The 15049-nt window shown below is 38.4% G+C and overlaps 1 protein-coding gene across 1 annotated transcript; it reads right to left on the minus strand.

Moving 5' to 3' along the window:
• Positions 1 to 300: 300 nt before the first annotated feature.
• On the minus strand, positions 301 to 12667 carry mov10l1 (Mov10 RISC complex RNA helicase like 1). Its single transcript, XM_023324800.1, has 26 exons — positions 12544 to 12667; positions 12240 to 12427; positions 11931 to 12090; positions 11319 to 11431; positions 10979 to 11166; positions 10121 to 10261; positions 9744 to 10034; positions 8480 to 8677; positions 7881 to 7995; positions 6833 to 7010; positions 6696 to 6766; positions 6526 to 6617; positions 6357 to 6412; positions 5403 to 5464; positions 5247 to 5325; positions 4978 to 5156; positions 4721 to 4867; positions 3895 to 4016; positions 3706 to 3805; positions 2400 to 2546; positions 1971 to 2144; positions 1692 to 1841; positions 1479 to 1586; positions 788 to 928; positions 559 to 650; positions 301 to 358 (listed from the first exon to the last, which is right to left on the minus strand). Exons 1-26 carry the CDS (start codon positions 12638 to 12640, stop codon positions 340 to 342), a joined length of 3408 nt encoding a protein of 1135 aa, XP_023180568.1. The 5' UTR covers positions 12641 to 12667; the 3' UTR covers positions 301 to 339.
• Positions 12668 to 15049: the final 2382 nt, after the last annotated feature.

Raw genomic sequence — 15049 nt, forward strand, 5'->3', positions numbered from 1 at the left:
ATGAGCAGACTGTTTGCTCCCCCAACCTTAGAATCTGCAGACAAATCCAAAAACTATCGCACGTCAGATTAAACTGTCCTGCTTCTGTCTTCACTTACTGCAATATAAAAATAAAATATCACATCAAGCACAAAAATAACTGTTGAGTACAGACATAATCTTTAATTTTTTAATTGCAGGCATCTTTCTCTTACAAAATCTAAAGGTTTTCCCTCAATCAGTTATGAGGTAATCCCAACTTTAAGAACAGTCAAAACAGAAAAAGCCAAAAGTATATAAAGGAAATGAAAAAAAACAATGTGTAACAGAATCAGTGACACCATGTTCTTCTTACGCACTTCACTGGTTTTCTGAAATGCTGTGGAAGTTAAAAGAAAGAGACAAAGATGATTAATTTACAGGAGAACTACAGAGATAAAACTTAATTTAGCATAAAATAATCAGAGATTTATTCATAAGTACTTCTAATTGGAAATGTGAAACAAAACTATGCAACAAGTTTCCTTTTGTAAAAATAAATCTCCACAAGGTTAACTCTAATGATGTTAGTTTACAAACATTTGGGAAGTCCTAAGGGCCTGCGGAGGGTCGCAGCCCAGATATGCCCCATTGCTGAAACAGTACTGCAGCAGAGCCCTGAAGCAGGGATCCTACAAGGAAACCAGAACATTTGGAGTGCATTTTAATGGTGAACATACTGCAGTAGATGGTAGTGAGACAAAAACAAATGCACACACGTGACAAAAAAGACAAATCACAGATTTACGGAGATTTTTTTCCCACTCACCCTGATTAGAATGTGGGGGTTTCCAACAATTATGAGCAGAGCTTTGGGACGGGTGATGGCCACGTTGAAGCGTTTTGGATTGGCCAGAAAACCAAGCGAACTCTGCAAATCCTCGCTTTCCAGTGATTCATTAGAGCGCACCTGGATAATTAAGATGATCAAATCAATCAACTGCAATTTGGGCTGTTTGTACAATCAGAAGTACCTTTATAAAACAATGACATGATCGTAGTAAACCATAGTAATACCGTTGATTAGAAATACTGAAGTTACAAATTGGATTATATCATATTGTAACAAAGACTAAATATAGCATCCGAGTGCAAATTTACTAAATATTGACCTCTTATCCAGGTCTTTGTAAAAATTAGCATTCAGTTAAACTACTTTGAGTTTAAGGTTGCTTTAACATGGCAAAAATCTGTTCATAGGCTCTACACCAACTCATCACTAGCTGGAAAACTAAGTACTGTTTCTTTAAGGGAAGAAGCAAATAAGACATTTAACATAAAACAATAAATCTACAAAGAAAAGGCTCGCTTTAGCCTAAATTATTTAAACATTTTTCAAGGCAAGCAAAAGGACATTGCAAAAGTTTTCCAGTGAAACTGTTTCCCTAGCCCTTCAAAAATCTTGGTAAATCTAACTAAATGTAGGTTGTAATTAAATGTAATAACTTATTTTGACATACCGTCGACAAGATGATGACCAGAAACTCTTGTCCCTGGAACTCCTCCACTGAGCCCACTTTGATGTCAGACAAGCCTACCTTACACAGCAGCACTCGAATCTTCTCACACTGGACAGCAATATGAAAGCTCACCTTAAAATCTACAGTATGTTGACCTGCGAGAATGATTTCAAACATGGCTTTTAATAACCTCAGAGAAAGAGCGAAACATACTTGCTTCCTGTAGGGGGCAATGATGCCGATGTCAGAGGGGTGCACAGGGTTGTAGAGCTTCTTTGCCAGCTGGCAGCAGTAAAGCATCACCTGCACAGCCTCTACTGGGTTGAACCATGACGGGTTTTTTCCTTCCCTCATTTCTGTGCCCTGGGACAGAAAAACCAAAAACATGGGAACTTGGACTACTGCTGAAAGCGAGTAAATAAACAGGACTCAGAGGCACTAATGCTTTTTTTTTTTTTTAAAGCAAACATTGTGATTTTATTTGTGCGTTACCCTAACACCATGGAAAAAGAGGGGGAAGTCTTTTTTGGGCAGGTCTTTCCACTGGCAGAGGGAGTCCACGATCTCCCTCTGAGCCTTGCAGCACAGCTCCCCCAGGTAGAAGAGCTTGGAGGGCAGCATAAGCAGGGCCTCGTGGGAACGGTAGTTGTAGATTAACTTGGTCACCTGTTAGAGAAAAGCATGCTTGTATAAACAAAGGGGCATTCAAACAATTATTTATGTGAAGAAAAAGAGAAATATAAATTGTTCTTATGTGAAGATTTGTGAAAAATTTTGACATTGTTCCTCTTTACATTTTGTCTCTGGACAAACATTTCAAATAGATTTTTGGACATTATTGTGATGCAGGTTAGCAGGAGAAAAAAAAAACACCACAAATTGTTTATGACTTCATAAATGTTTCCCAATCAGAGAACTAACCAGTTTAGGATTATATCCCCAGTCCTGTTTGGTGTATAGTGGGTTGGCCATCAATCTCTCCAGTAAAGAAATGCCCAACCCAAAGGCCATGGCAAGGTTGGACTTCACTATGGGACCCAGTTGGCAGGGGTCTCCAGCCAGCACTATCTGAGGAGGAAAACAGGAAGCATCTTTATTCAACAACAAAACTAAGTAATAAATATATAGTGGTAACTCCAATCCAATACATTACTATTTCTAAACAATTTGAGAATGTCTTTGGTTTGGTTATTTCACATGAATCACATTGGATTAAATGAATAAGCACTTTTGGATGCATTTTCGGACAACACCTTAAACGCATCACTGCTTCCTTGGTGCTCAAACATTAAGAAACTGACTGAAACTGGTAAAATGTTACTATTCACAGTAAAACCAGTCCTGTATTGGCCACTCAGTGAGTAAAAAGCCACTAATTCAAAACTATGTACAAAAAAAAGGATCAATAATCAGATGGAAATGCAATAATGGACAAACCTTCGGTTTTAATTCATTCTGACTTACAAAAATTAAGTGTTTGGCCAAACAGCGTTTCTGCAGGTTTCACCAATTCAATTTAAGGCTCGTTAAGACCACTATGAATGGAATTTAAGACCTTTATCTCCACAGAATGTGTGAATAAATTTGAACCATGATAGATGCAAACCTATCATTGCAAGGATACGTTAGTAATGAGCTACCAGTAGACTCAACCATCTAAAGTCAGAAAACGAAATAAAGACGTCGGAGTTCAGTACGACTTCAACTTTTGTCAGACAGAAAACTCCAGCAGGGAAAAAAAATACACAGAATATGAGATTTAATGGTTCTGCCAAGACAAAATTTAATATCTCTGATTAACACATTAAAGGCCAACCTACTTTTGAAAATTAAAGACATTTCACAGCCTTAATTTTAGATACAAGAACTTAAGACTTCTTAAGGCTGTGCAGACAGGCTGTTATATTTAGAGAAAAGGGCAAAAATTTGCCAACATAAAACATTATTGTTATAGTGTGTTTCGCTGTAAGAGGGACTGGTGCACGTCACAAAATAGATGGCATCATAAGGAGAGAGCTTGATGAAGGAAAAAAGTGTGTAAGGCAAGGCAGCCTACAAACCTGGCTCAGCTACATCTAAATAACTGGTTAAGCTGAAGCCTTTGTGCGATTCATTTTGGGGAAAAAACTCCAGTTCAAACGCATCCTAATGAGGTCAAAATTAATACGACGTTTATGCTGATTAGAGCATTTCCGACCGGTGTTGAAGTAAACTCATTTGCTCTAACCTGTCCATCTCTCTCTGAAATGAAGCTGATGGGGATCAGAGACTCGGGCTCTGTGGCTTGGCCAGCTTCATCCAGAAACACATGAGTAAAATGTCCTTCTCTGAAAAACACAGAAATTAATATTCTACTAAGACAGTATATGATGCGTATATATATTCACTTTAATCATATCTAAAACATTGATCTTACTGTATTCCAATATTATGGAACATGCCAGCACTGGAGCAGGTGCTGACGACAATCCTGTGGAAAGCAGCATGACGGATGTCTTCTCCAGCCCGTGAGTACGGCTGCAACACTTCGGTAATGGACTAAAAAAAAGTAACTGGTAAAATAATCCGCCATCTTAGCAACCCTGTAGATATACAGGGTTCATATAGCGACTTGCAAAAGTTACACACATCCCTTGAACTTTTTCCACGTGTTGTGAATTTTAATTTTTTCATAAAGAAAAATCCAAAAGGTATGTTATGGATTTATATTCAGCCTCCTTTTTGCACCTTTATGCACCAAAATTTTTGCTCAGTGCTCTTTGCGAATTAGCTGGAGCTCAGATCAAGCATCAACTTCCAAAGTCCTGTCACAGATTCTCAACTGGATTTAGAATGGGACTTTGATTGAAAAATTATAGCACATAAATACACTACGATCTAAACCATAATACTGTATATTTGGCTGTATGTTTAGGGTTATGACCTGTTTGTAAGTGAAACTCTGGACCAGTTAAGTCTTTTGCACAATTTAGGTAATTTCAAAAGGCAGTTTAGTGTCACTTGATTTTATTTGCAGGAATCGGAGAAGAATGGGCTGAATAAAAATTTGTAAAGAAATAATAAAAAAAATTCAAATAATTAATACCATCTATAAATTCCCTCCCGTAAGGTTTACAAATCTTTTTGTGTACGCCTACAACATGAAATCCCCAAAATACATTGCAGTTTGTAATTGGATGGGGCCGTCCTCATGAATTATGAAAGCAGTTGATGAGCAGACCATTAATGCTGCAGCTCAGTACCTCAGTCTCTCTAGAGGAGGCGTTAACACGGGCCAGGCTAGCGGTATGCAGAAAGCCGCTGTGATGCAGACGCACGCAGATGAGGTCAGCGGCGCTGTTGGATGGAGTACAGACAAGCACCCGACTGCTGGGCAGAAAGTGGTAGACCTAGAGGTCGAGAGGCTTCATAGGATTATCCAGGTAAAGGAAAATAATCTGAGCCAAACTTAACATGCAGGAGGAGTTGAAGAATCTAGACAGATAATTAGTGAATGCACCTGCAGTATGATTTCAATAAGAGTGATGGTTTTCCCGGTTCCTGGAGGTCCAAACAGCACATAAGGAAGAGGGCGACATTCTGCCTCCAGGATCCTCTTCACTGCCTCCTTCTGACAAGGGTTAAGGTCTGGGTTAAAAAACTGCCCTTTGCTGGGCATTGGTTTGGAGGTCTGTTTTCCTTTGAGAAGAAATGTTACAATTGTTATGTTAACTTTTGATATAAAAAACAAAAACAAGCAGATTCTGTACAGATCTAAAAATTGGACACCTTTGCCTTTACTCTGTGTGGCCTTCGACTTCATATTGACACACGAGCTCGACGCGTCTCCATTTTCCGTTGGTGGATTCTGGTGATTATAAAGGCTTCTGAAGTTATTCTCTTTTTAGATTTGTTTTCATTTGAAGTCTGTTAGTTACAGCCTACCTCGTCCATCCATTCTCCAGTCCACAAGTGGGTTTGAGGCCTCACTCTGGTGGGGAAGAGAACTACACAAGAAATTAGCACCAGTCAGACTGGGAGGCCTCTTTTATTAGCTGAGAGGGGTGGACTAAATTAAAAACCTTATTTTTTCTGTAAAAGTGATTCAAAGCACCAGTAAAAGAAAAAGAGGGAAGAATGATGCATTCATTTCGAAGGCTATTACTTTTTTTTCCTTGTTTGTGCATCTTAGAGAAGGTCAAATGATGGTGGGTAATGTAGTGATGTGCCACTACAATGTGCTCTCCCACAAAAAAAATCCAGACTGTTACACATATGACGATTTTTGGTGATTTGGTCAAAAAAAAAAAGAAAAATGAAAAGCAACACCTATTGTCTACGTCTGCTAATCCTTACAGTGAGTGTTTGGGAATGGAGAGGGACTTTGGGGACATGACATTTGGATTCCCAAAGAAAAGAGATGATCTTTCAGAAATATTTCTTACAAATAAAAGTTTCAGACTGTAAAAGTAAAAAAAATACCGACGCCAAAAAATATGAAAATGACCTTTTTGAAACACAAAAGGAGTCATTACTACATGTTTGATATTTTATTCAACACCTAAAAATAAAATTGATTAAGCAACGGAAGCTTTCTGTAAAGAACAGTTTGTAATTATTCAAACATGTATAAAAAATAAAGTTAAGCATTTTTCCCCAGACAATAAATTCTGTGAAATTAATCGTTTACAGAGTGGTCACAATTGACAATTTCTGATGAAAATTTTTCAAGTAGCAAATTAACCAGGAAAAGGTTGCTAAAAAAAGTAAATGATAAAATGTATATAAAACCGCAAGAAAGCTTCAAAATTGACCACAGACTTAATGAGCTAACATATATTCACTTTTCCATCATTAATAGAGTCCTGTCTAGAAATATAAAAAACAAAAACAACTCACTCTCCCCAAAATGATTCGTCAGCTCAAGAGCATTGTGACATCGCCTTGTGGTTAACCTAAAAGAAAAAACAAACAAACAAAAAAACACTCACTTATACATCAACAGGAAAATAAGGTGAAACTCGAACCCAGAAACATTCCGAACAATCGCTAGTGTATTCCTTCTTACCTGTTGTACGTGAACTCGACATCAAGAGGTTCGCCCAGGTAACTGCGGTGAAAGTTTGAATTCACTCTCAAACTCACATTCTCCTCGTTGATCTGTACAGGACCATTACGGCATTAGTCTCGAACAGGAAGTGTGTGCAGAGATGCTCCAGAGCCAAACAAGCAGGTTACCTCAGTGACGTAGCTGATGTACTCCATCTCCAAACTGTCGCTCTGTAGCTTCTTCAGTAAAACTCTGTCCCCTGTGGAGAAAGCTCGTCAACAGAAACCTACACAACATTTAACGGCCATGCTGAAGGTCACATCACCTATATTAAGACAAGGTCTGCCTTCAGCCAGCCCAAGCACATCGAGGTGCAGGTGGGTGCCTCCTTTGCGGAGGAGCGCTCCACTGATGGAGAACTCCCTTAATTCTCTTTCTGCGTTCAGCTCTTCAAGCCACAGGAGGGTCGAGAATCTTGAATACATGTTGGATGGTGAGAGAGCCTGAATGTAGGAGGGCAGCATGACACTTTACTTGATCTGCAATCTACTTTTTCTCTTTGCATATTTCTTGTGCGATCATAAAATCTCACTAATATAGGTTTGAATTAAAAAAAGGATTTGAGAGACATCGTGTTCTCTAGCGTTAATAGCTATTTTGCAAAACCCTGAACTCTGAAGCCAAATCCGTTTGGCGAGCTTGAAGCCCTGTTGTTGTAATTTATGACTCGGAAATTAAAGCCTGGCTCAAAAATGATCTGGACAGGAGAGGCATAGCTACAGATTCATGTCAATTAATGAAAAGTGAATATTTCAGTAATTCGGTTTAAAAAGTGAAACATCTTTCACACTTTTATTTCTAGTTATATTCCATATTCAAAAATACTTTATAGATTCCAAAGAAAAGTTAAATGTTAAAATTTTTTTAATTCATTTTCCCGGGATAGCACATGTAATACAACACTTCTCGTTACAGAAGTGTTGTGATTTGTCTTGAAAAACTATGGGGAGGAGTTCGACTGGACTCTCTTCAAAAACATGTGCCGTGTTGACAACGTTTATTCAATGGCTTCTCATTCGAGTCTGTTTTTGAGTTACAGTTACAAGATGTTTGTGGCCATATCCACAATAACATTCAATTTAAAGCAAAAACTGTTGATTAAAGAAATATGTTGTGCTTTGACCAATATTTTCTATTTGAAAAAGTTTTTTGTCAGAAAAAAATGAAAAATAAAAGCTCAGTCCATATCAACCGCTTGGGCTGTCAAACCAAATTTATTTTTACTACTCTCCCATTGCAGTCAAAGGGTTAATAGTTAATTAATCTTTATCTAAATAATTTTATGACTCAGACCTAATGATTACTATGCTCACCTCTCCTAAGCATGGCTGAACAGCCAGCACGTCCTTCTGTGACTCCAAGCAGTCTCTCAGAACCTTCGGCACCGGAAAGGTTGGCAGGAAGTTTGGCAACCGTCGCTTACTGAGCCTGGAGTGTGGGCGAGTCGAACAAGAATCAACATGGATATTCTTGATGTAAACGACCTAATCTCTCAGAGGATGGAAAATAACACCAGCCACTGAGGTCAGCAATACTAGGATTAAATATGGATGCCAGAAACAGCAGCAGAAATAAAAAAATAAAAATAAATTAAGAAAAAGAGCACACCTAAAATATTTTGTACTTTTATCCAACTAGTATATCTAGCAATCTGAAAATAAACCTAAGTCTAATTACTAACTAATAACTCCTTGAAAACAAATTACAAACTGTAAAAGAGCAGGTATAACTTCAGATCTACATCAGGTTAACAAAAAATTAAATAATAAAAAAACAACACACAATTATACATCTTTCTTCAAATATTTTCTAGCATTTAAAGAAGAAATACAACAATCTTGAAACTTGCATTCATTTCCCAAACCTTTATTACTTGTTGATTAGTAACAGGTTTAATGAGCTCTTTAGTTACCTCGGCACATTTTTTGGAGCTGAGACGGTGACAACATGGCAGGGGGCTTTAGAGAGCACCTTGGCATTACTGGGACAATAAACCTCAGAGGGCTTCAGCAGGTTTTCATCCTCACTGCCCACTGTGACCAGAAGACGCCTCCCGATGGTGAAAGAAGAGAAGTGCAGCAACAGTAGCTCAGTACAGCATCCAAGGCTCCTGGGGGAATCCCAACATACACAAAAATATAGAATGTGCCACAAATAAGTATTCGTGCAAAATGCTTTTTTTAATCTAAATTTTGATGCAATAAAAATGTGTTCTTTATGAATGAGCAAAAGAAATCATGGCTGAAATAAAGCTACAAAAACATTTTATTGGGAAAAAAAAAAAAGCAATGTCTCCTTGCATTAGGCATACAGCCAGACGTACAATGGGTAGCACGGGTGCACCGATTGCAGTTTTCTGGTCGATCACTGATTACCAATCTTTAAAAAGCTTGACCAGCCGATTCCAATTTTAGCTGATACCAATTTTATTTTGTTTAAAATGTCACTAAATATCGCAAGAAAGTCGGTGAGTTGGAAACAGATGGGTGACTATTGTTAACTGCAAATACAAAGACTTAACCTGGTGGGCCGGTCTATCAGTCAAAACGCTTTCACAGAAAACCAGAAGAGGACAGTAGTTGACTTTTAGACATTTGCTGAGGTAGATAAGATCAGGGGATTAGCCGATCACTGATCTCCTAAAATTAAGTAAATCAGCGCCAATAAATCGGTGCACCCCTAATGGGTAAGTTACAGCAAAGCATATTCATGTGTTAAATTGGCTTAGTCAAAGCCCAGACCTTAATTCAAATGAAAATCTAAGCCAAGACTATTATTTTTCATGGAACCAATTCATTCAATGTCACCTTTCCAGATTTTTTCTTATCTGACAAATAAAAAAAAGAAGGCAAAAACATTTCAGCCTATAAATCTGGGAGATGCATCACAATATCTGTAACTGCAGACACAATGTGGCTCTAGAAAGTATGCCTTACCACAGATGGTTACAAACACATGCCACACTTTTCTGATTCTTATTTGCATAAAAATAATTAAAAACCATGTATCCCTCCTCCATCCATGTTACAGCTATGCACTACTTAGTGCTGGACAATCACATAAAAACCCAACAAAACAAAGTTTGTGGTTGTTACCCAGGAGTGAAATGTTAAAGGAATATGAATCATTTTGCAAGACATGATGCATACTTATACGCACTTTTAGGAACACCTTACTTTGCTTTGCAGGCTATAACAACAGACACTCTTTCTCCTGGGGATATTTCCACCTCTCTCTCCTTTCTTGCGTCGTGAGGTAGGACTGTGTCTGTCTGCATTGCACCATTTTCTCTTTCTACTTCCTTTGCATCTCCGACTTGTTTCTCTGAGGACTCTTTTAAATTTTTGTGAACAGGTTTCTGTCTCTGGTTGGGTGATGTGCTGACGGTAACCACGGTAAACTGCTCTTCAGAGTCCCACCCAGCAAAGTCACAGCACTTCAGTCTTTGAGACTCGGAGCCATTATTTCTGTTGCAGAAAAGAGAGAGATGAACAAGCATTGTCTCTGTCTTCAAATTGTTGTCATTTATACCAAAAAGGCAAAACCAGCTCACTGTATCCACAGCACCAGCTCACATCTCTCCCCCAGCATCAAGTCCCCAAACTGTCCGTAGTCTGATACGTCGAGCCCGCCTTTGTTTTCCAAGAGGTGATTCAACTCAGCCTCCAGGAGAGGCTCAGCAGCAAAATTCATACTGCAACCAGAAAAATAAAACCACACTAAGATCAGCAAGACAGAAAGAGACAAATTTAAAAAAGTTAATTTGGTTATTTATCAGTCTTTTAAGGCTAAAACAATTAATCTGATTAACTGTGACCAATCAATTGTTGCAATAATTGTCAGCTAATACATTACTCATCAACTGGAGTACAGGTAAAAAAGGCCATTTGCTGAGAGAACGCTCTCAGATAAGCAATTAAAGTGAAACTGTACAAAACACACACATTCTGCATTTAACATCAAATAAAAAAAACGTTTGTACCTTCAGTGTTCTACCCGAAACTCAAGGTACATAGTTTTAGCTTCACCTGGTTCAAATTCTGTATGAAGTCTTCTATTAATCACCTTTTGCTGTCCAACTACTAATTGGTTAATCAAAAAGTAAATCAACAGATCAGCTTTACACTGTATTAATGTTAAGTCAAGCAGCATCCTTTGCTACAAATGATCAGGCATTCACTAAAGCAATGCATTATGGGAAATAAAATGTTTCTTATTAAAAAAAAATAAAAATTTTTTTCATATTTTAATGTATTTGTAATATCACATAAGAGGCTTAAATGAAAAATCTGCAAAATGTGACCATTTCTTAAATCTGATTAGCCAAACATCACAATAATCAATAGCAGTAATCTCTTTACCACTTGAGTGGCATATATGTAAACAACCTGATCTATATTTTCAGTGGTACCTCTGACAGCAGGGCGCAATGCAAAGGGCTCTCCAAGAGTAAAAGGACTGACAGCTTTCCACCATTACCAAGTTGACCAGATCCCCTGGTGAAGGCTTGTATTGGGTTGGCAGGAGCAGAGAGTCCAAGCTAAAGAAAACACTGTCCTCCACCACTCCGCTGTTTCCATACACACTAGTCACTCGCACCTGGAAACAGAGAGCCGCTCCGATGAGGCCACAAAACTCAACTAAAGGAAATGATCCAGGTTTAACACCACAGCTTTATTTAGCTTAATTAGTCATATCTAAACTAGATTTTTCAACATTAGTGAATATACTATAAAAATAAAAATAAGCACCTGGTTTAGGCGACTATAGCGTAATGGAGCCACAGAATGAGCTTGGGTGGTCCATTGGGTGGGGTTGATATAAAACTTAGCTTGAATCCAGTCACCTTTCATTGGTTCATAACCTGTCAGAGAGAAAAGAAGCAAATCTCTGTAGATAAACACAGTTAGCATAACAAGCTTTTATCAGATTTGGAAATAGTCCATGTTTTTAATCAATGACATCACCTCTTACTTGAGCTGGATGATATGGCTTAAAAATACAGTCTCATTTGTTTTTTTATCCCGTCTTTTCTTAAAAGGGACCATATCGTGCAAAATCCGCTTTTTAGCACTCAAATACATTTTGTTGTGTGCTCTGAGTCTTATGGAGAGCATTGTAGTTTCATTTAGTGTATTTAAAATGAATTGTAGAAAAAAATGGAGAACTTAAGTTCACACAACATAGTCTATACTATACAATACAATTTTGTGCAGTGATAAAATGGGAGAAAGTACAAGTAGAATGAAAAGTTTTGCTCAGCAAACAACTTTGGTAACTCAATTTAACTTGGGCAACGTAAGCAAGATATCCAAGGGCTGTGAAGTTCAAAGTCTTATTAAATTAAAAGTTTATCTCGCTACCTTCTGAAAGGCTGTAACGTGTGAAGTATGTGGTCTGATTGATGTAGCCACTATCGCCTTCAAACGACGTGACGGTTCCTATGAGAGGGCGCAGCTGCATGCTGTCGGCTTCTAAGGAGGTCCTCCCTCCGTCTTCCCAGGCATCTGCACTTTTCTCCACCTGAAAAAGAATGCTGAAGTGTGCAAGCCTGACAAACCAAAACCTCATTGCAAACTTGATCTGTAGTTTCCGAAAGGAGCCGATGGCCAAGCAGGACTCAGAAGGTGAAGGTAATGGCTACTTCATATGATGGATGACGGGGTCCTCACCCTCAGAGCTTTCCATCCTTTCTCAGCACCATCTCTGACTGCGATGCAGTTCACCTGGTCTCCCTCTTCTAGTGGAATTCCGCCCAAAACCTCATTGCTTGTGAAGTATATGGCATCGTCTATCATCCCGTAGTCCAAACACAGCTGCGTCACCACACTGCCCCGCAGATGGCGGATGTCCTCTGTGCCTGAGCAGCAAAAAAAATAAAAAACACACCAAAAATAAATAAATAGAAAAACAAACAAACACGACATGCTACTGTCCGAATGTGTCGCAAACTAGAGGAAGACTAACAGCGCTTACCAGCGATTTCCGTGCAGATGTTGTCTCCACCTGCGTCAGCAGTTCTCCAAATTGAAGAAACTAGCTTGGTTAGCACGCAGCGCACAGAAGTGAGCATATCTGCGGGAAATGGGAGCAGCGTAGCTAGCTATCCGAGCTACGAAAACAAATTGTACATTAAATATGCGTCAGTATCGATACAGTTTATTGAATGCACAATTTGTAGTATATTTCGGTGTGAAAATAAGCAACGAATGAAAGAGGACACCTTACTGGAATAAGAAAATAAGCTTTTCAGGGTACTCCAAAGACACAGTAGCTAATGTCGAGACAAAGCCAGTCTCGACATTAGCTACCGCTTGAAACTCTGTAGATAAATATTATAAAAAGAAATAAATAAAAAATCTCCAGCGGAAGTAGTGAAAATATAAGCGGCTTACCGCGTTTCATACAAGTTATTAGATATTATACAACACTTCAGGCGTTGTGGTCGAGATTCTGGCGGCAGGTGTGCGTGAGTGACGAGCGCTGATGAGGGTGAGGTCATCAGACATGCGGCCACGTTACCGAAAGGGGGCGCTAGAGCAACCAAGGTGACGATGAACGTGTGAGGCAAAAAGTGGAGCAGCATGCTCTCATTTTTAAAGAACTACAATTTTTATATATATATTTGGGTTTTATAATAGAGATAGAATACATTTTCTTCTATCTGGTTTTATTTGTAGAAAGTTATGTAAAAAAAAAAAACACACACACATCTAAAAACGTGCCATTCTGTTGTGCAAATTTAATTCAATCATTAATGTAATGTATATATAATATTATTAATCTATATCATTGATCTATTTTTATTTACTGAGTAATCCTGAGTACAATATTTAGGTCATAGGTAGCACAGACAGCTCCCCTCCCTTGAATAGATCGGCTTCCATTGTATGTCAAAAATATTTACTTCCACCACAAGAGGGCAGTGGTGGCACTCTTTGAGCACAGGACAGAGCCAGTCTCGACAACACAGAGCGGATGAGGCCAAGCGAAGGAAATAGATCAGATACTCATCTCAGTCTGTTGCTATAAGTAGAAACTCAACTCATATTGTTTATCAAAGACATATAACATGTAAAAAAGCTATTTTATGTAATAACCAGAGGAAATTGCTCACTATAAATTTAGCTGTTGGATCAGATAATGTTGAACAGGTATTTTTCCTGTAATAGCTGAATTTCACAATATATAAGGACACTCCAAAGGCATGTTGTCCACTTGAAAAAAAATCTAAGCAAAGTTAAAACAAATTAATTGTTATTTTTACAACATTACCTCTAACAATTCCCTTAAAATAAATGGAACTTAAGCATTTGTTTAATGTACACACAACCTTTTTTCTTTTTTTTTTTTAAGTTGAGTACTTCATGATTTCATGTTTTCTTAGACCATAACACGTTACACAGACGTCCATTTTCATTTCACCACTGATCGCTCGGGTGATCGCTCACTATCACTCATGTTTATTTTGCACCAAGCAAAGTGAGAAGAATGGTACTATATGAGAGGACTAAAAATTCTAGGAAGTAGTAGTATAGAATGGCATCTACCGAGGCTCGTGTTGCCAAAACAACTGTTAGATGCTGCCTACATGCCAACTGGTTGTTTAGGAGGCATGCCAGGAAAAAGGCTTTTCTGTTCTACCATCCCATATGTAAACATGTGGAGTTTGATCAACTAACTGGACTTTGCAGGTCAGACTAAGCTTGAGCTGTTTCTTACAAAACACTGCTGGTAGGTTTGGTGTGAAAAACAGGATGGGAATCTGGAAAAGCACCTCAGACCAACTGGGAAGTGTGGTAGAAGATCTGTTGCTGTAATTTGTAACACAGCTCAGACACCTTCTAAACAAAAACAGAAATAAATTCACATTAAGTTGGATCAAGTTACTTAAACCCAGATGTTGAAGACGATAAGATGATTAATTGTGTCTCTCTGTACTGTAAATGTAATACGACTGATTGACAACTGTTATTGCCTTCATGAAACACAATTTAAATTAAATTACTGCAGCCCTGATGGCGTTGAGTTTTTGTTTTCCAGACTTTCTTATGTCTCTTAATGATTTTCTTTGAACCATGGCTATTTTATCACATCATTTCTGTCCAGTTTCTGACAGTTTGATGTCTGACGCATTCTAAAACTTAGCTTCATGACAAGGAAAGAAAGAGAGAAAGAAAAACACTCTAGATGGGCTTGGCATGAAACAAAAGACGGACATGGAGAAAAGCACCTCAATACAAAATATGGTGTAAAACCTGTAACGCCGTGGACCTTTTTCTTTCCTTTGGCCCTGGAAACCTTGTTTGGCCTGATTTATACCTCCCTGACAGCTGTATTGTCCACTCGATCGCAAAGCCTGTGTAAACATAAGTTTTACCATTTGTACATGTACACAGAGGTCTTCCTGGACTCTCTGAGGACATTCGCATTTGAGACTGTATGGACTCAGCAACAATAAGACTCCCATTCAAATGGGGGC

Source organism: Xiphophorus maculatus, chromosome 2 (assembly GCF_002775205.1).
Source record: "Xiphophorus maculatus strain JP 163 A chromosome 2, X_maculatus-5.0-male, whole genome shotgun sequence".
NCBI classification, from domain to species: domain Eukaryota; kingdom Metazoa; phylum Chordata; class Actinopteri; order Cyprinodontiformes; family Poeciliidae; genus Xiphophorus; species Xiphophorus maculatus.

Bases quoted from the DNA above. Each gene is read 5' to 3' on its own strand.
- mov10l1 (XM_023324800.1), bottom strand. From the start codon at position 12,640: ATGCTCACTTCTGTGCGCTGCGTGCTAACCAAGCTAGTTTCTTCAATT. The intron at 7,996-8,479 runs GTAACTAAAGAG...CCCACACTCCAG, and splicing joins GCTCCAAAAAATGTGCCGAG to GCTCAGTAAGCGACGGTTGC. The intron at 6,413-6,525 runs GTAAGAAGGAAT...TTTTTCTTTTAG, and splicing joins GTCGAGTTCACGTACAACAG to GTTAACCACAAGGCGATGTC.